This window comes from Ambystoma mexicanum, chromosome 3p (genome assembly GCF_040938575.1).
Source record: "Ambystoma mexicanum isolate Mex_15411 chromosome 3p, UKY_AmexF1_1, whole genome shotgun sequence".
In the NCBI taxonomy this organism is placed as follows: Eukaryota; Metazoa; Chordata; class Amphibia; order Caudata; family Ambystomatidae; genus Ambystoma; species Ambystoma mexicanum.
In genome coordinates, this window is record NC_090925.1 from 914,063,341 (window position 1) to 914,082,569 (window position 19,229).

The 19,229-nt window shown below is 46.0% G+C and overlaps 1 protein-coding gene across 2 annotated transcripts in view; it reads right to left on the minus strand.

The window, feature by feature from the left end:
* The window catches only part of LOC138581104 (signal-regulatory protein beta-1-like), a 465,646-nt gene that overhangs the window by 19,084 nt on the left and 427,333 nt on the right, over positions 1–19,229 (minus strand). Inside the window, exon 7 of one of the 2 annotated variants that reach the window (XM_069652181.1) lies at positions 6,261–6,623. In XM_069652181.1, the coding sequence (XP_069508282.1) occupies positions 6,261–6,623 (363 nt within the window). Of the gene's footprint in view, positions 1–6,260; positions 6,624–19,229 lie in introns of those variants that run through there. The other variant, XM_069652182.1, reaches the window with a different exon arrangement.

The window sequence follows — 19,229 nt, forward strand, 5'->3', positions numbered from 1 at the left end:
CTAGCAAAAAGCTTCCTGGCAAATAGCATCCTGACAAATATGCCAATGTACAGTTGTAACTAAAGTTGAACTAAAGAATTCCTAAAGAATTGTGTATTATTGACATTGGGGAATATTACACCTTCTTTTGAACTGTGTCAACATTATCTGAAAGAAGAGACAAATAACCAGGGTTACCATTGGTGCTATTTCTTTTATGAAGTTGGAAATGACTCTTTCATCCCGAAACAAAAATTTGCTACCAGTGGATTTTTGTTTGATTAACTTTTTCTTTGATTTGGAACTATCAAGAGCTAGTTCAAAACCTTTATTTCCCTTTGATGAACATTTTGAGTTAACTTTGAATCCTAGGACAGGGACCTTACCCTGGATAGGAGAGGGTCATTCAGACATTGTGTTAATATTGTTTATTCTCTTAGTGTTGCCATATATTTTCTTTGTATAATTGTTGTTTAGTGTGAGGGCCGGTTTTTCCATGCTAGAGAATGTTCCCTTTGCGTTTAGACTAGTGGCCTCATTACGAGTTGAGCAGTAGCCATTAAATGCAGAGGTAATGCTATTACCACTGCATTTAAGGGTCCGCCCAAACATGAGTATGGCATGTTTACCCCCATCTCCGAGCTGGGGGTAAACACGCTGAAAAAATGCTGATTCTAAGCGCAATTACTGCACAGTAATACCGCCGGCGGTAAATGCACCGGAAATTCACCCATTGGGTCCAATTCACCCAATGGGAAAAGGGGAATTATGTTTACTGCCCAACCCGTGATCCGGCAGTACTACCACCAGACAGGTGGGCAGTAACGCAAATACAGTTGGGCGGTATCCCATTCGGGATACCGCCCAACTGGTGATGAGGCCCTAGGCAGGGAATTCCTTAGTAAAGTAGGACAAGCAAGGCTTGGTTTTCATATATTTTCTTTAATAAAAATGGCATATTTTGAGAAACTTACAAGCAGTTGTCCGCCTCGCATTACTGACCCCTCACAACACCAAGATGGCACCCGGTTCGGGCCGCAACTCAATCTCAGGATTTCCAGTGCCACTTACCAAAGTTGTGCCAGGGCAATCAGGATTCGTTCCTCAGTTCATCTGGCTCAAGGAATCAAAGGATACCGTAAACAGAATAAAATCATCAGGATATTGTAGACCATGATGGAGCTAGCAAAGCTCATGTCTCTATTTGGGAGGATAGCTCAGGGGTAACATGCCCGCCCTGGAAGCAAGACGACACTGAGCAACACAGGTTTGATCCGCGGGTCCGCGCTTAGAAACCTCTGGGTATTAATCATATCACCTTTTGATAAGTTGTTACCTGTTGTTTTGGTAGGGTACTAGGGGGTTGTCTGGCAAACTCCAGAGTGTGCCCTATTGGGATGACATCTAGGGCCCATTTTTCCATTGTGATGCTGTCCCATTCATTGAACTACCGTGGGACGTTTTCTCCTGTTTTCTCCACCCGTCCTGCCCATGGCGAGTTTTGCCTGCCTTTTGGCCTGCCTCCCTCTATGAAAAGAGGAGGAGCAGGAACCTCTGTGCCTTTGCTTTGTCTTATAGTTCTTAAACTTCTGATATCCTTGAAAGGACCACTGGTATCCTTGTGAGTAATATGTGCCTCTAGGGTAGGACCGTCCTCCTTAAGTGGATGAAGACGTGGGTCTTCTTGAGGCCACTCTGAATGGGTGTCACCTCTGGTGGGAATAAGAGTTCACACACACAGGAATCTTGGAAGGGGCCAACTTTATTTTAAAAGAGAGTTACTTTAGTTTTGCAGAAAAAAGGATATTTGTAGTGAAGATCTCTTCAGCATCTGTATGGTTTTATGGTTGTAGACCCATGGGAAGGTATTTTCAAGTCTGAGTGGCTGACTGGTCTAGGGTTTGTTGTTCTTCCCTTTATCTTGGCAAAAACCCAGTGTTTAATTAGCGTCTGTGTTCAACCTGTTTTCATTGCCTCTATGCAGTATTGGCTTTTAGTAGGCATCCGATTTTGCTGCTGGGCAATCTTGGGTGCGGATTCTCCATAGTTCCAATATTCATCCGCAACAACGTTTCATCTCCACACAGAATTCGTTACCGTAATGTTTTCCTGTTGGCTCCTCCCCTTTATCTTGCCCGCTCAGGGCCGTGGGACCAGCAGCTACGGCGGGACTGTCTGCGCCGTATGACCAGCAGCTGAGGGGAGGCTGACGCGTATGTATTTATCTCCCGTTGGTGAGCCCAACCTCTCGTCTTTTAAGAGGCTCGACTCGTGGCTCCTCCTTCTCTCAGAAAGTGTATGTGATCGCTGCATGCTGTTCCGCCTCTGCGCAGTAGAAGCCTCACACAACGCTTCTCTTCCTCTCAGTTGGAGAAGCGTTATTACTTTCAACTCTTCTCTCCTGTCATCCATGAACACACAAATAAACTTCTTTAACTTCTTACGGCCTGGAACGGATCTCTCACACAGTGCAACGTCGCAACTTTTATTAACTTAATCACTGCTACGACGGGCTTCAGCCTAGTATGCCCACTCATAACGGCTGTTTTCCTCGTCTTCCTTCTGTGTCGTCTCCTAGCAACAACCAAAACAGGTCTCGTTAGAAAAAAGAACCTGAGTGCAAGCGAGAGAATCAACAGGAAGTGTCTCCAAGGTATTGATAAGTTCCGCCCCCCCTCCTATCTCAGCCTTTCATATCCTGACTTACTTGTTTGGAGTTTCCAACAGCATCCCCAGACAGCAAATCATCACAAGGGGCAAAACGTTTTTTTTCCCTGGAGAGATGTTAACGATCAGACTGTGTCAGTGTCAGTTTTCATAACCTTGAGGGTGTTGTCAATCTTTTCCCTGAATAAATTGTCCCCTTCAAATGGCATGTCCAAGACCTTATTTTGTACTTCTTGCCTGAAATCTGTACAGAAGGGCCAATCCCGACATATGAGCACTGCTCCGCTGCCGATCTAGTTGAATCCGGTTTCAGCTATGTCTACCGCAATCTTAATATTGTGGTTAGAGGCCTCCTCTTCTTCCTTTAAGATGGCTAAGGCTTCTTTTCTCTTCTGGAAGATGTTCCAGGATTGGCGCCATTCTGGGCCACATTTCCCTGTCGTATCTTGACATGATTGCACAGGCATTAGCTGCCTTTTCAGCAGTATCCCCGATGACAAGCACTTTTTTCTCAAAGGCGTCAACTTTTTGCCATTCGTTCTCTGTGGGCAGTGAGCATTTGGCGGACTGTGAGGTGCTTTTTCTGCCTGCCGAGATTACCGAGTTTGGCCTGGGCTGCGAGGTAAGACACTTCAACGTGATGTCTGGGGCTTTTGAACTCGGTTTGAGCTCCCTTTCACCGCCAGCTCTGTACACTGATGCTTCATGATTTTTAAACCTTCTTCCCAGATGTGATCTGGATGAGGATGGAGACCATGGACTTCCTTCTCTTGCTCATGTGGTCGAACAGGAAGCAATCTTTTTTTCTCTTCTGTTGGTGTGAGACCAAACTCTAGACAGGCTCTAGTTACCATAACATGAAAAGCCCCTATTTCATCCGACAGTGATTGTTTTTGGGATTCTTCTGGTACGTCCTCTGCAGGGGATCCACCAGTAACTCAGTCATCGCCTTTACATGACGAAGATGAGGAGGACACTGTGTCACTTGGATCATCGTCTGTATCCGTATATGGTAGTTCCCCTTCCTTTTATTCTTCAGTTGGTGAGACGGTTCTAGATGGGCCCGGTGGTGACTTTTGTGCCCGTAATGCACTGCATCGCTGAGGGTACCTTGCCTCCCTAGCCGAGGATATTTCCCTTAGTAAAGGTGAGCGCAACCTTTTCCACCTTGATTGTTCATCTTGTAATGGCCCTGTGTCTTGCACCAATGGAGGAGTTGGGATCTGTAGCCTCGTGGTGAGCTGAGACAGCAACGTTTGTAGGGACGCCAGAACTTGTACTGATTGCAACATCTGCCGGTTTACTACCAGTGGTGCTGGTGCTGCCATTTGCGGGGTGGGCTTGCTTCACTTGCTATTGGTTGTTGAGGAGTTGTCGTTTGTGGGGGCAGAGCCATACCACCTGCCATTGCCAGTTGCTTGGGTGCTGCTGGTACTTGACGTGGTAGAACGTGGGGCCAAAGGAAGGTCCACTTCTATAATGACTGAAACCACTGAGTACGAAAAGGTGGGAGAGCCCCCTGTTGTGCCTCAAAGTCAGAATCAATATGGTGTTGAGGGGTGTCGGCTGGCATCATGTGGGAGTGTGTAATTGGTGATACCATCAGTGAAGTGGGCTCTGGAATGGATTCTGTGTTAACTGGAGTGTTCTGGCTGGCGATATACCTGCATTCTGCTCTGTAGGCACGAGATATGGTGCCACTGCCATGAATGATTTGTCATTCGACGACCAGTATTCCAATTTTTTCATCAACAATTCTTTTGTGAATGACCTGTGCTTTGAATCTGTCACAGACGAGTGGTGAAATTCTGTTCTTGACGAGTGACTCACCGACGGGTCCTTTGATGAAGGGCTCGATGACGAAGCCTTAGGCGATCAGTGGCTAATTGACGGGACTTAGGCGATGCATGCTCATTTATGGGGCCTTAGGCAATGGGTTGCTTGTTCACAGGCTTTAGGCTATGGGTGGTGGCTCATCGATGGGACTTAGATGACACACGGCTTGTCGACTGGGCCTCAGACGATGAGCGGCTCGTCGACTGGACCTTAGACGCAGACTGGAGTTGGGTGATGACTCTGATGACGGGATGTTCAATGCTTTTGATGGTGTTGCTGATGACTTTGTCGAAGACCCCGTGGATGGTGCGGAGCCCGTTGACGATCGGACGGCGTCCCTGCACGTTGGGCGGTTGTAGTCGCTCCAGCAGTTGTGGAGGCACTTGTCAACGGCGTATGTTTTGCTAATGAGTCCTTATCCCCACAGTGTGGTTTTTGCTCCTTATATCCTTTTGTGGGAGGTCTCTTCTCTGGCCTTGCCCTTTTTTGTGGTATGGTCATTTTTATATTGTGTTTTGGAACTGCCACACTCTTGAAAGACTCAGATTCTTATGGAGGAATTTTATCTCCTCATTTAGCCAACATGCTAGCCTCCTATGCCTGTCTTTCAGCGTTCTACCACTGAAACCCTGGCATATGTCACAGTCTTCTATGGTATGATTAGGGTACTTGTGGTATATACATCTTCGTGTTTGTGTTCCTCAAACACATTCTTCAGCCCGCATGTGGAGCAAGCCCTGATAAATGACTTTTTGGATCTGCTCTCCATTCCTGTCTTTTAAAATGAGAAATAGTAGAAAATGTATCTGGTTTGGTTCTATAGAAACATCTTTTCTCCTGAGAGAAAGGTGAGGATTCCTCTCAGCACGACATGCGGTTGGAATCTGAACATGGCCTCCAGTGGAGGGGCATAACACGCTGTCCAGTTAAAGCATTGAATGAAAAAGGATCGAATGCAAAAGGATCGACACAAAAGGGCCGAAAACAAAAGGATCGAATTTATTTTTTTTGGTTTTCATATAGGTAAAAATAATGTTTTTTTACCAAAAAAACGGAGGTTGGGGGGTGGACACCCCAAAAAAAAGAAAATGTAAAAAAAAATACATTTTTTCGATCCTTTTGTTTTCGGTACTTTTGAGTCGATCCTTTGACCATTTGACCCTTTTTTTTAATCCTTTAACCTATAACCGCATAACACTCAATGTCCCATTGGCTGGGACCAAAAGCATCCATAATGAGGAGGGTAGACTACAAAAAACACTATTTATTTTCCTTTACAAAAAGTAACTGTGGATTCCCAGCCTGACGGTGGGGAATATTCAAAGCATGTGAATCTATGAAAGCTCCAATGCTGGAGAAAGACCTTTTCTCTTCATATATCCTTCAGACTAACATAGAAATTGGGCACTTAGTTAATCTTTGACTTGTTTATATTACTATTTCTGAATAATCTCTATTACACTTCGCATATGAAAGAATAGATCAGTCTAAAAATGTACATCCCTTTTAGAATTAATCTCGAACATACCACTTTTGCCTGTACTGCACCAGTATACCTAAGACCTACAGGGAAGACAGATCTGAATACATATTATCCTTCTTAATGACCTGAAGGGCTGACTACAGTCAGGTGCATAACATGCATTAACTTGGCTTCAGGCTCATTATTCCCAGTCCCTACCCACCTTTCACATGATTTATCTAATATATGGCTGATTCACCCCCTTTCATAATGACTCTCAGTAACTGATCCCCTCGGCTGAGGATCTGATACTTACACACTACATGTAGCCCGTGTGAGCAGCGTTCAGCATTGACCCGGCCACCATCGTCAAAAAATCTGCAGGAGAACTGGCTCTCATTGTCCTGGAGGGAGGGTGAAAAGGTCAGGAAAGTCATCAGGAGGTTATCTGACCGGTTTTCTGTGATCTGATAAGGAGTAGTGGGGTTCTGGCCAGGAGTGAACTCCATGCCCATATTTTTCTGGATTGTCATCCGTTTTTGTCCGTTCACTTTCTCCCATGTTACTTCGGTGTTCTGGGGGAAGGCCCCTTTCAGGGAACAGGATAGGATCAGCATTTCTCCTACAACACACTCCTTGGGGACAGCAATGCCAGAGATGGAGTAATAGGTTTTATTATCTGAGATAAAATACAAAAAGAAATAGTGAAATGTCATGAATAAAACATTCAGGTTATGTCTACACCGGCATCGTCAGACACTTCCAATGAAAGATTCATGATATTATGGATGCAGTTTTCCAGGTGACACCTTTTGAAGGGGATTATGAGGTATTTCAGCATAATGTCCAGTAATCCTTCAACAACCTCTCAGACCTGTAATTATATTGCCTTTTGTTAGAATGGATTTTCACCATCGGCCTTGTGTACAGATTCTGAGAGGCCACTCTATTTTGGTGAACAGGTATAGCCACTAATGTCTAGCCAACCTGTGTGAGTGTGGTGAAGGGTTTAGTTAAGCACACACAGAGCACGTTTAATAAAGGTTAGGCAGAATGCATACACATATAGTTATTTATTTAAGCCTTAGATAAAATCTTAGTAATTAAAATTCACTGCTAAGTAAAACAGCAAAACATTCACTACTACTATATATAGATTTACTTTGGTAACCTCTAAGAGCACTAACACTTCACTTTTACTATACCGTTAGATCAGTTTCAGAATACTGTAGCATAACAAAGCATTTGAATAAAAGAACCAGGTAAATAACCATTAGTCAAAGAACTAATATGTGTGGAAGGAAGAAGCCTTAAGAAGGGTTTCCCTAGTTAGAAAACCGGGGTCATAGTGCCCTAGAGTCACAGGTCCCAAAACTGTTCTCTTCAGAAAGATGGGAGTCTTTTTAAGAGTCTGAACAAGAGTTGACAACAGCCAGTTTTTAAGGGTCTCAAGGTTGGAAAACCATTGAAAGAAAAGTCTTAGCAGACCCTCTCCCAATACAATCACTTAAGGGGAAGCCCAGGGGAGAATCCTTGACCAGAACTCCACAGATCATGGTCAGGCAAGGGAGCGGTACGTTAAGGAATGTATGCCTTTTAAACCCTATGGATGTGGGGGTTAGGAACAGGATGTATTTTTACTACCCCCCTGTACTATGATTCACTCAGGGACAACAGTAGAAGTCCTAACATTTATTTATGGAGCTTGGTTACATAGGGCTTTTTTAATCAAGCAATTGAACAATGTTTGACTAGCCTAGGTTTTTCTTCTATGCCGTATAAAGCAATACGACTGGACTAGCTAGCCAGAATGAGTGATGGTTCCTACGCATTCAAGACGATGGGCCACCTCATCACTAGTTGGGCGGCAACTCAGCACAATTACCGTCAGGCACAAATAGTGTTACCGCCGGGTTGTGCGGCGGTATCTGCTCCGCATCACAGCCTGGCGTGCATGCGTCTGACTCCAATGGTTCCGCTATTAGCGCTAGCTGTAATAGCACCGGCTGAAATAGTGGCAGTAGATTTTTGGGTACGGCGGTATTTGCGCCGACTCGTAATCCGGCGGAGCAGTATTGGCAAAGCTAATTTAGTTACTGCAGGGTTTAAGGGCTACTGCCCAACTCGTGATGAGGCCCTGTACATTGAAAATTATCCACAAGCCAGGCAAGTAGTACATTTCAGAAGGCTACTTCTCTCATCACCCACTAACACACAATACACAAAAAAAGGTCCAGTGTCAAAAGTAAACGATGTAATTCATCATGCAGGACCCGATCCATTGAGTTTGCAGGACGGTGAAGGCTAAATAGGAGCTTCTCTGCTGTCAGGAGAAGCAAGCTTGATCCTGACAGCAGAGACGTATTTACAATAAGGCCAACTAGGCCCTGGCTTAAGGTGACAGACTGAGACGGGAGCAGAATTTTATAGCCTTTTATTTTCAGTGTTGTCATTTTTTTTTAAACTAAAGTTAGTTTTGTAAAGTCTGGCTGAGCCACAACAATGCATCAGTGATTTCAAGCTGTTAGCAGCCAATTCACTCTGACCGCTAAGGTCTTTGCTGGCCAAGGATGTATATATGCTTGAACAGGCAGAACCTCATTGGTTTTATTGGTGTACATTATTTACTGCAGCACCCAACTTATAATGAGGCCCATAATGTGTCTAAACAGACAGATAGAAAACATGGACTAGAATATATGTTACATGTTAAATAATGGGGGATTGTTATTACTTCCTGGTCCAAGATACCATAAGGGCCAACGCTGCCAGAAATAAGGACACAGTTTTGTGGACTGGGTTGGGAAAGGCAGTACGCATGACTGCGCCTCGCAAAAAATTGTCTCATTCATAAATCATTACGTTGTCGCTGAATCCACCTAGCCATGTTTTATTGTTTTACTTCTGCAGAAACTTGATCACAGGCATGCTTGTTGTCTCCAAAATTAAAAAGATTGTGTATGCACGCCTGGGCTTCCTGTGGTGTTAAAAGCATTATCGGTGGGATTGTAGCAGCTGGCAATGGTGCTGCAGCCGACGATAAAGGCCTTCATTCACCTATTACTCAAGCTTGAGGGACTGCCGCATAGGTTGTTAACACCTATTTAAATAATGTCCACTTTTAAAACACCAATAAATACGTAAATACTGTATTAATGCCTCATTTTATACTAGCCATTCCTGCCACTACATATCGGAGGTTGGGACGACCTTTGTAGAAGTCTGTGAAGAGAGGGGTTTGCTCAATGGGCCCCCTTAACGAAAGAGGAGCTCATGTCTTCATTGTACTACCTACGGGTGGTAGGAAGTGATAAGACAACATCCCTCATTATTAAACAGGTAACATATTCTACTCCACGTTTTCTATCAGTCTGTTTAGGCACATTATGGTCAATGCACTTCAACAAAGCACTGAACAAGGATTAATTGCTGGCAGATAGTGCATGGTGCGCATGCAGCACTTTTCACTGCATCTTATTTATTTATTCATACTTATTTGTACTGCGCATAAACACAAGCCCATGGCAAAATAGCGCAGACATGACAGACAAACAGAAGTCAGAGACATGAGGCCTCATTACAATGTTGCCTGTCCGGAAACAAGGGTGTCGGTAAGCTCACTGGTCCGGCACCCAGGTTGCCTTCATCAGTCCTGCTGCTTTTGATCAAGCTCTCATATCCAACATATGTCACATGGGTCATAGCCTCCCGTCATCCTCACACGCAAATTAACTGAGAAGATATCATGTTTTCTGATCCCATTGGTGTGCATGAGGACAGTCTTCAGTAGGCCAGGAATCAGGAGTTGGTATTCAGTGGTACCCATCCTCTTGGCTGAGGAGTAATCCTCTCCTTTCTTTTCACTCTCCACAATCAGGATGGGTAAGTCCAGCTGCTGAGAAGTAGGGATGAGGGCTGATTTTCAGATTGGCTTTGCACCTTGCTCAGCTGCTGCAATGTTGGGAATTAGATCTTGACACTGTGCATCTGAACCCAAATGGCAGGCACATGTTCTCCAATAGTTTATAACTAAAATACCAGGGGCATGTATGCTGGAAATTCATTTGAGGGTCATGGCCTCCATGTCCTTGTCCTGTACTCCTTTTTTACAGGTGCTCTGTGTTGTTTTCTGCACAGGAATTCAGGTGGGACTCCTGGCAGTGAAGCTCTTCCTTTTTTTGGTTGTGGTGAACAGACCTTTGGGATACCCTTATGGCACCCATGGGTGGGGTACAACCCTGTACCCCTAGTGTATGTTTTGGGACCCTTTGTGTGGCCCACAGAGCAGGGTATGGGCTGGTGGTAGCTCGGTTCTGAATTTGACAGGTGCTCTGAGTATCCTCCATTTTGGGATATCTTGGCCCTGCCATTGGAATCAGTTGATTCCTGATAGAAGACAAGATTGCCCCTGTGGCCTCTTGCTTTCTATTGCCTGTTACCTTGGTTTACCAAAGTGCCTTCCCCTGACTGGCTGTTGGGTGGAAGTTCCATATATGGTATTGTGGGGGAAGTCCCGGCCAGACTGGCTGGAGCCTTCCCAATGACGGTATGTTGTAGGTACACCGTTGGGGTTGGACCTGGGTGAATGGATTGTGTGACCAATATACATTTCATTGATGCAGTCACTAGGTCACAGGTCGCAACGGGTCTGACTGCCAGTCAGGTACCCAAGCTGAAGGGGAAACCCAAGTCAAGACGGAAGAGCAAGAAGGCCACCTCTGTGAAGGGGGCTCCTTCTCTTCCTGCTGCTTCAGCAGCACCCACTGGGATTCAGGCTCAGATGGGCTGGGTCCCGTGGTAACCCGAGACTCAACTCCTGAGGGAGAAGAGCCAGAAGACCCTCCTGCGGGAGAATTGCTCAACCCAGAGGATCACCCAGACCTTCAATACCTGCTGGCTGAAGCAGGGCCCTCTAGGGGAGATTTCTGTAAGGTTCAGAGAGAGTTGCACTCTCTCGAGGGTCTGATGAAACAGGCCCAAGCACAGGGTGAAGTGACTAGGTCTTTCAAAATCTATTGGGAGGGTGAGCTCCTTTGTAGTGAGCCCACTAAGCCTGAACCTGGTGCCCTCAAGAGGTTGGTGGTACCCCAGGTTTACAGGCCCTTCCTGTTGCAGTTGGCGCATGAGGTGCCCTTAGCTGGTCATCTTGGGACCAAAAAGACTAAGCAAAGGCTCTCTGCCCATTTCTACTGGCCCCGGATGGGAGTAGAAGTGGTATCCCACTGCCGGACCTGTCCCACTTGTCAGTTGTCTGGCAAGACTGGAGGTAGTGTCATTGCCCCACTGCAGCCGTTGCCAGTGGTTGGCACACCATTTGAGAGGGTTGGCATCGACATTGTCGGTCCCCTTGACCCTCCCACATCAGATGGACATCAGTTCATCCTGGTCCTGGTTGATCATGCCGCCAGGTACCCTGAGGCTATACCGTTTGAGACCATTACAGCCAAGGTGGTTGCCAGGGCTCTAGAGGGCATTTTTACTACAGATTCCATAAAGAGGTGGTCTCTGACAGACGATCCAACTTTATGTCGAGTTACATGAAAGCGATGTGGAAGGAATGTGGAGTAACATATAAGTTCTCCACTTCCTACCATCTCTAGACCAATGGTCTGGTTGAGAGATTTAATAAAACTCTCAAGGGCATGCTGGGTGCTTTGGAAGAACCCCCAAAGGAGGAAATGGGATCTCCTCCTACCATGCCTGATGTTCGCCTATAGAGAAGTGCCTCAAGAGGGTGTTAGTTTCAGCCCCTTTGAGCTCCTCTGTGAGGGGGCCTCTTGCCTTGAACAGAGAAGGTTTGGAAGCCACCCCTTCAGGTCCTGCAAAGCAAGTGGGGGACTATGTGTTAGGCCTTAGACGGAGGATGACACAGATGATGGGCCAAGCGACAGCGAGCATTAAGGCCAGTCAGGAACTGAACAAATACTAGCATGTCCTTAAAGCATCACAAGTGTTTTGGACTCCAGGACAGGAGATCCTTGTGATGGAACCTACCAAGCCTAGAGCTTTGGCAGATAAGTGGACTGGACCCGTCAGGATAATCTCCAAGATGGGCAAAGTCCATTATCTGGTTGACATGGGAGTCCCCAGGTATTCCATGTCAACAGGCTCAAACCTTTCCATAGTCAAGAAGAAGTCTCATGTCTTCTGCTAGCTTCAGAGCAAGAGGAGGATGAGAGTGGGCCCCTTCCGGATTTGCTGCATAGCAACCCTCAGGATGCCTCAGTGGAGGGAGTGCATCTCTCTCTAAATCTGACACCAGAGCAGCAGAGGTCCTGCAGGCCTTTGCTCTGGTAGTATGCCCCTCTATTCTCACTGACACCAGGCCTCACCTTCCCCTGACTGGCTGTTTGAGTGGAAGTTCCATATATGGTATTGTGGGGAAGTCCAGGCCAGACTGGCAGGAGCCTTCCCAATGACTGTATGTTGTCGGCACACCCTTGGGGTGGGACATGGGTGAATGGAGTGTGTGACCAATATACATTTCATGTTATGGGTGTCTGGTTTCTGGTGTGTGACACAATGTGACAGTCCTGCCCAAAACTGGTATGAATGCATTGTGGTGTGCTGAAAGGCTGGGTGCTTGCCCCAATCCATATTCCTTGTTGTGAGTGTCTGGATGGAGAAGAATGGCCTGAATGCACTGTGAGCCTGACTGGCTGCCTGCCTGCATGAATGCCCCGCTGACTGATTGGCTGCTGAGCCTGGCCCAGCAGTGTGAATGAGAGACAGAACAGTATATCTGGGGACCTCTCATGACTAGAATCCCTCTGACACTGAAGTCGAAACTTGATGCTTATCCTTAAAGCCCAGCTGGAAGACGAAGGCTTTGCTGCTGCTTTCCTTCAACGTAATCTGAAAGCTGTTGTGTCTACAAGAACTGATCCAAGAGAGGACCTGGCTAGGAGACCTCTTCCCGAGCTACGAGGGAACATTGTGCAAAAGCTAATCTTCTTCAAGGCGCCCTGGAAGTCAGTCCTCGAAAAGCTGCCGACTGGCGACATGGTCTGCCAAGAACCTGAAGTGAAGCACCAGGACATCGAGGCAGCCGACGACCATCACCGTCGACCGAGGGTTAGTGGACCTCCGTAACCTCATTGACCGGAGCCACAACGCTCCATTGCCTAAGACATTTTGAAATCAGGGACTCCCTTGCCATCACCGTCGACCGATTTGTCCCGCCAGAGAAAGTCAAGGTCGACGATGAACTCAGGAGAATCAGCCGGTGGGTTTCCCGCCACCCGATGCCTACAAAGACGCTGATGACCCGACAACTTTGCTGGGCCTACGTTCTTCATCGATCTGCTTTGCGGAAATGAACTCTCGTCATCGAGGTGTACCGCATGCCTCATCTTCACAGGACGTCCATGACCAATCTTCGACGAGCACTGCGAAGGTTGAAGCTGCTCTCTCAACAAGTGTTCACCTTTCTTCGTAGGAATCTCGACAACCCGTGGCTCCTACTTTAAAGGGAGTTCACTCAAGAGGTGTCCGTTGATGAACCATCGAAGAAATCGGCTAAACCAGGCGCATTGGAGTAGTGGAACATTTTAGCAGGAAACACTATCTTAAACTTATATGGACTGGGCTTGTTAATACACTTTATTTACAGGTTGCCCAGGTGGGGGGATCCTCACACATAACTGTGACTGGTGGTAGGGGCCCAGTCTTCTTACATTGTTTAACCTAACTTGTCTTCCTTCCTATGTCTATTGTTGATTCAATTTACTATTTGATTTGTATGTCATTGAAACTGTCAGCAGTTGGTGCATTTTAAAGGAGTCAAGAGTTAACTGTGGTACCACATAGACATTGTACATATTTACCATATTAGAATTGGCAGAGTACAAAGTGTGTTATTGATTGTGTATATATATTGAACCTTATTTATATAAATTGAATTGATTGTTTATTTGTATAGCACCTATACACAATGTGTTTCAAAGTGCTACAAGGAGGGAGGGAACATGGGAGAATACAGTTACATTCTTACAAGTCCTTGAAACAATTCAGTATGTGATAAATACTATTGTAATCAGCCTGGCAACATTTCAGATAGTGCAAGTGTGAGGAACAATAAAGGAGGGGGGAGAGGGAGAGAAAATTTGAAAAAACAGGCGGTTACATTACTATGCCTAACGACAATTGATGAAGTGCCGGAATATTACCAAGAGGAGGGCGAGGGCAGGGTGGGAATGGAGTGAGGGAGAAGGAGAGGAACAACACAAGCAACTAACATACTCGGTCTGATGATGATTCAGAATAGTGCTGGAGGGGGAAGAGGGAGGAGAAGACAAGGAGGGAAGGGGGGAGAGACAAACAAGCTGCTATCATGAAGGTCATGAGACAAATGATAGAGTAAGTGCTAATGGACATTAATAGGGAGGGGAGGAGGAGAGGGCAGGTGGATGAGGAAGACAGGCGGCTACAATTACTATGCCTGACGGCAATTGAGGTAGTGCTGGAATTAAACAAGACGAGGGGAGGGGTGGGGAGGAGGAGAGGGCAGGTGGAATGAGAAAGACAGGCGGCTACAATTACTATGCCAGATGGCAACTGAGGTAGTGCTGGAATTTAACAAGAGGAGGGAAGGGGTGGGGAGGGCAGGTGGATGAGAAAGACAGGCGGCTACAGTTACTATGCCTGACGGCAATTGAGGTAGTGCCGGAATTTAACAAGAGGAGGGGAGGAGAGGGGTGGGGAGGAGGAAAGGGCAGGTGGATGAGAAAGACAGGCGGCTACAGTTACTATGCCTGATGGCAATTGAGGTAGTGCCGGAATTTAACAAGAGGAGGGGAGGGTGTGGAGGAGGAGAGGGCAGGTGTATGAAAAAGAAAGGCGGCTACAAATACTATGCCTGACGGCAATTGAGGTAGTGCCAGAATTTAACAAGAGGAGGGGAAGGGTGGGGGGAAGGATAAGAGTGAGGGAGGAGGAGAATGACAAAACAAACAACAAACGTACTAAGCCAGACGACCTTACAGAATAGTGCTGGAGTGGAGGAGAAGGAGAGGAACAAGAGAGGGTGGAGGACAAAGACAGGCAATTTGTCATTACTGGTGAGAAGGCAAGTATGAAAAAAAGCAAAGTGCTAGAGAAAGGTGAGGTGGTAAAAGGGGGTAACAAGACCACAGCAAGGGAGAACCGAGGAAGGGGGGTAGGGGGTGCGCATAACCACATGGAAGTGAGGGCAGAGGGGGGCACACACAACCTCAAGGGGGCACACATACCCCAATACAAGGGTGCAAGGGGGGGCGGGTGGATACAACACCATTGTGGGGGTAAAGGGGGATATGATCAAACATCACAAGGGGAAAGGGGGCAGGGGCAAAGAACTGTGTTATCATCTAACATAGTGTGTGGACATTCCTTTGTGGGGGCTTGGGGACTACACTGTACTTAAGAACCAGCCTGCATCACCTCCTGAGAACTAAGCCTTGATTGTGTGTCCATTGCTACCAACAATAGAGAATCTTGGCTGGGATGCTCTGTGCTACTACTCTGCCATATAGAGGGCAGGAGTACAGATAACCCCCTCCAGTCTTTACAGCATGTTCAAAGGTGGCGGAGAATATGCTGATTGCGAATGAGCAGTTCTCTGAGTGCATGGATTTGGTGGGTATAAAGCTGTAAACGTCACCGGAAGGTTAACTGTTGGAATACCTGACAGGATGTATGTCTGGTGTTTGTTTATTTATCTGCTTGTAAAGCACACCACAAACTAAATTACTACTAGAAGCTAGTATTATCAAGGAGCAACAACAACAAACAGGATACAGAAGCAGTGGCAGGCTGGACATTCTAATAGAACAGGTTTGTCAGACTCGTTTGAAAAGCCAATTCTTCAGGAGCTTTCTAATCTAAATCAAGATGTTTGGAAATGTTTTCTTTTTGCTGCTTTTCCAACCTTTTCCCATGATCTGTAGCCTGTTCTGACTTTTGGTGGAAAGTGCCCCCGAAACAGATGAGCTTAGAAGTGAATTAAAAAAAAATTGATCTGTTTTGGGGACAGTGATCAGCCCCTATGACTATCAGCACAGGGTAACCTCTCCATTATAAAATCTATGTTCATAGAATTTTTTTCAATATACGCATCACCTTATCACCTTACTGTGAAGTGCCGTAGAGACAAATTGTGTCCCTATAACTTTGTGATTTGTAACTTTGTTGTTACTTACATGATGTGTTCATGATGGGCTTATGGCAGCGAATACTCCACCAACATTTTCGTTTTTATTGTCTTGTGCACTTTTTCATTTAACCGCTTAATTCCAAAAAAAGTACCATATACTCCAAAGTAAATGTGCCCTGAGATTGTTGCCTGTGCTTTGGCCATTTTGTGCCTTGGCTTGCTTCCTGCCCTACTGAAATTGCCACATATGGAATTCTCTTTCCAAGGAAAAGCCTCTGCTTTCCCAGTCAAAGTGGTGGTCTATGTTTGTGGCCAGATGTGGGGGCTGGACGTGTCGGGACCCAGTCCACATACAAGCCACAGTGTATCTGTTGCTGCGCAGATTTGTTGGTCAGAGACTGTCTATGATTGGGTAGCCCTTGGCAGTTTAAATTGGAACACATATTTACAATTGGTGGGCTTTGGGGTGATTCCAATACAAATCCTGGCTAAAAGGAGAACTCCTGCAACAGTTCAACAGATCGTCATTGGAGCCAGGACCCCTACGAAGAGTAGAATCCTGCTGATAAATTGTCATTGGAAGCCAGCCAGTATTGCGTCCTTTAACCATTCTGCCACAAAGTATACATCGTTGATCAGTACAGTCGATTTGCATAGCGCTACAGCCTCCATAACATGAATAACGCAAGCTTTTTTAAGAGTGGCAACAAGTACACTCTCCTTAAATCATCATATGCTTCACAAAAAACAGGAAGTGAGCCATGTTAGATTTGGAGCAGTACCCTTCGGGTGCAGTACAACAACCTTGTCCTCCTGGCAATAGGAACTCAACCTTTGGTATAAATCTGTACTACAGAGGTTGTTAGTGTGGCTGAGCAGTCAGGCTTATCACAAGAGGGGTCAATGTGAGCAGTAGGGGAGTTACACAGAGATTCACAGTGACAAGTATCCAAATAAACACTTATACTCAAGGTTTCTTGATTACATAATTATTAATGTATTTGACAGTAAGTTTGCATAAGCCTTCTTCAGCAGGGGCAATAGATCAGTAACACACAAATACACTCCAAAATACACACTGTTAGTTTCTCTAGGTCAGAGCAATACTGAAAAGGATGTCAAAGAAAAAAGGGTAATAGACTAACACAAGAGATCACACAATTATTCTGAAGCAGGTAAGTACTTTTAAAGCCCCAATGCAAAATAAGTTAACTCCTTCCTGGAAGGAAAGGTAAAACAATATCAGAGGAAAGAAGAGTTATTCAGAAAGCCAGGCCAGCCAATGTCAATTGGGCAAAAGTCTAGGTGAGCTGAAGCACTTCTTGTAGGTGAATAAAAGTATTGCACAATGTTTTAAAAGCCTTTATAGAAAAGTAGAATCAATGTAGGGCCACAAGCTGGGAGGCTTGTGAGAGGTAGACGATGCAAGCAACTCGACAGAAGTAACCAGGACAAGTCTCAACCCAGATCATGTAAGGCTACAACAACAAGAGGTAAGTTCTCTTAGACTGTACAGTACCTTTGGTCAGAAGAAATGTTTCCAGCTGGCTTCTGTTCCTGTGTGGCTCTGCAGATCCTGTTGTTCCTGTGCCTCAGTCGTGGGGACAAGAGGGGGGACTTCTGGGGACTCCTGCAACACAACGGGACGGTCGGCAACAGAAAAGGGCAAACTTCTATTCATAGGCACTTTGCGGTTTCAGCTCCTCGTGCCTCAGCAAATAGCACCACCGCGGTCTCATGGATACCAGGACTTTCCTCGCTTCTGGGGTCCAGCACTCTGTTGAGGTGGCTCAGGCTTGGTCAGTCTTGCTTCAAGGGAGTCTGGGGGATCTTCCTTCAGCTCGGGTCCGTCTTAAAAGTGATGCACTCCATTTGGTGTTCCTCTCCCTGGCACTTCAGTTCCAGCAGCAGCAGCAGTGGAAGTACAGCCAGCTCCAAGAGGGTGGCCAAACAAGCTCACTTTGGAGTTGTTGGTCCCACCAACTCCAGGGGAGAAGTCGTCCTTGCAGGGCTTCTCTAGTCAAAACGAATTATTAGCTTCAGCACAGCAGCAGGGCTTCACCGGGCAGACCAACGGTCCAGGAGTTGCAGCAGGCATCTCTTCCAAGTTCTTCTTCGGGTTTCCTTCATCCAGTGGTGGACTCCAAACCAAAAAGCCTCTCCTTTTATGCAGGTTTCTCCCATTCATTCCAGCTTAGTTGTCAATCACACAGCAGTGTGGCTGTCCTTGCCGGACAGCCAGCCGGCCAATCACCTTTGGGGCATTCCTGTAACCAAGGGGATTAAGCACAGGGAGTTTGGGGCACCGCCCTCACTTCCTGCCCCTGCCAGACAAACTGGAGCCAGAGGCGCGCTTCACTTGTGAATCCCGCCAAAGACAAAACGAACAAAGGGACCAAATCTGGTTTTGCGCACAGAGTAAATATCAAGGACCTTTCCAGGAAAATATTGTGAAAAAAAAGACTGGGCCATTTTGACAAAATGGGCACCCAGGGTGCCTTACTGCAGGTGCGAACACAGCATGCGGTAAAAACACACAATGGTGGTAAAAAGTAAACCACTGCCACCATTAATTGTAGAAAAGGTAACATAAAATTGTTACATGAGAAACTAGACAAAGGGGATACTAAGTAACCCCCCCAGTACCCTATTGTAAAATGGTGTGTGCTGGGTCTAGAAAGTTACAAAATGTAAACAAAGTCAATGTCACTTCACTGCTCTTGGAAACTGTAGTTTCACCAAGAGAAGTTATTTAAACCTTTGGGAAATATAAGAGACTTCCCTGTGCCCCTGCACTGAAGGTGCTGTGGGTCACAATGTAAAGATGATGCCTATGGAGTTTGTCAGACTCCAAAGTCACAATAAACACAAGAGTCCAAATCACAGAAAAATACCTGAGAGAGTGGGAAAAAGGGTCTCACTCTCTCCAGGTTAAAAATGTAAAGTCCTAGAGTCCAGCAAAAGTGCTGAGGGTCTCTAAGGTAGAGAGGAATTAGCACATTTCTGAGAAATTCTCCCTAACAAGCCACACACTCACATCGAGCACCACAGGGTAGACATGATTCAGAGTTGCCGATTTTCCAACCACTGGTAAATTTCGTCCTTAGTCAACCTGTTCTGAACTCCATAAAGAGAGAGCAGGCATAGGCTGGT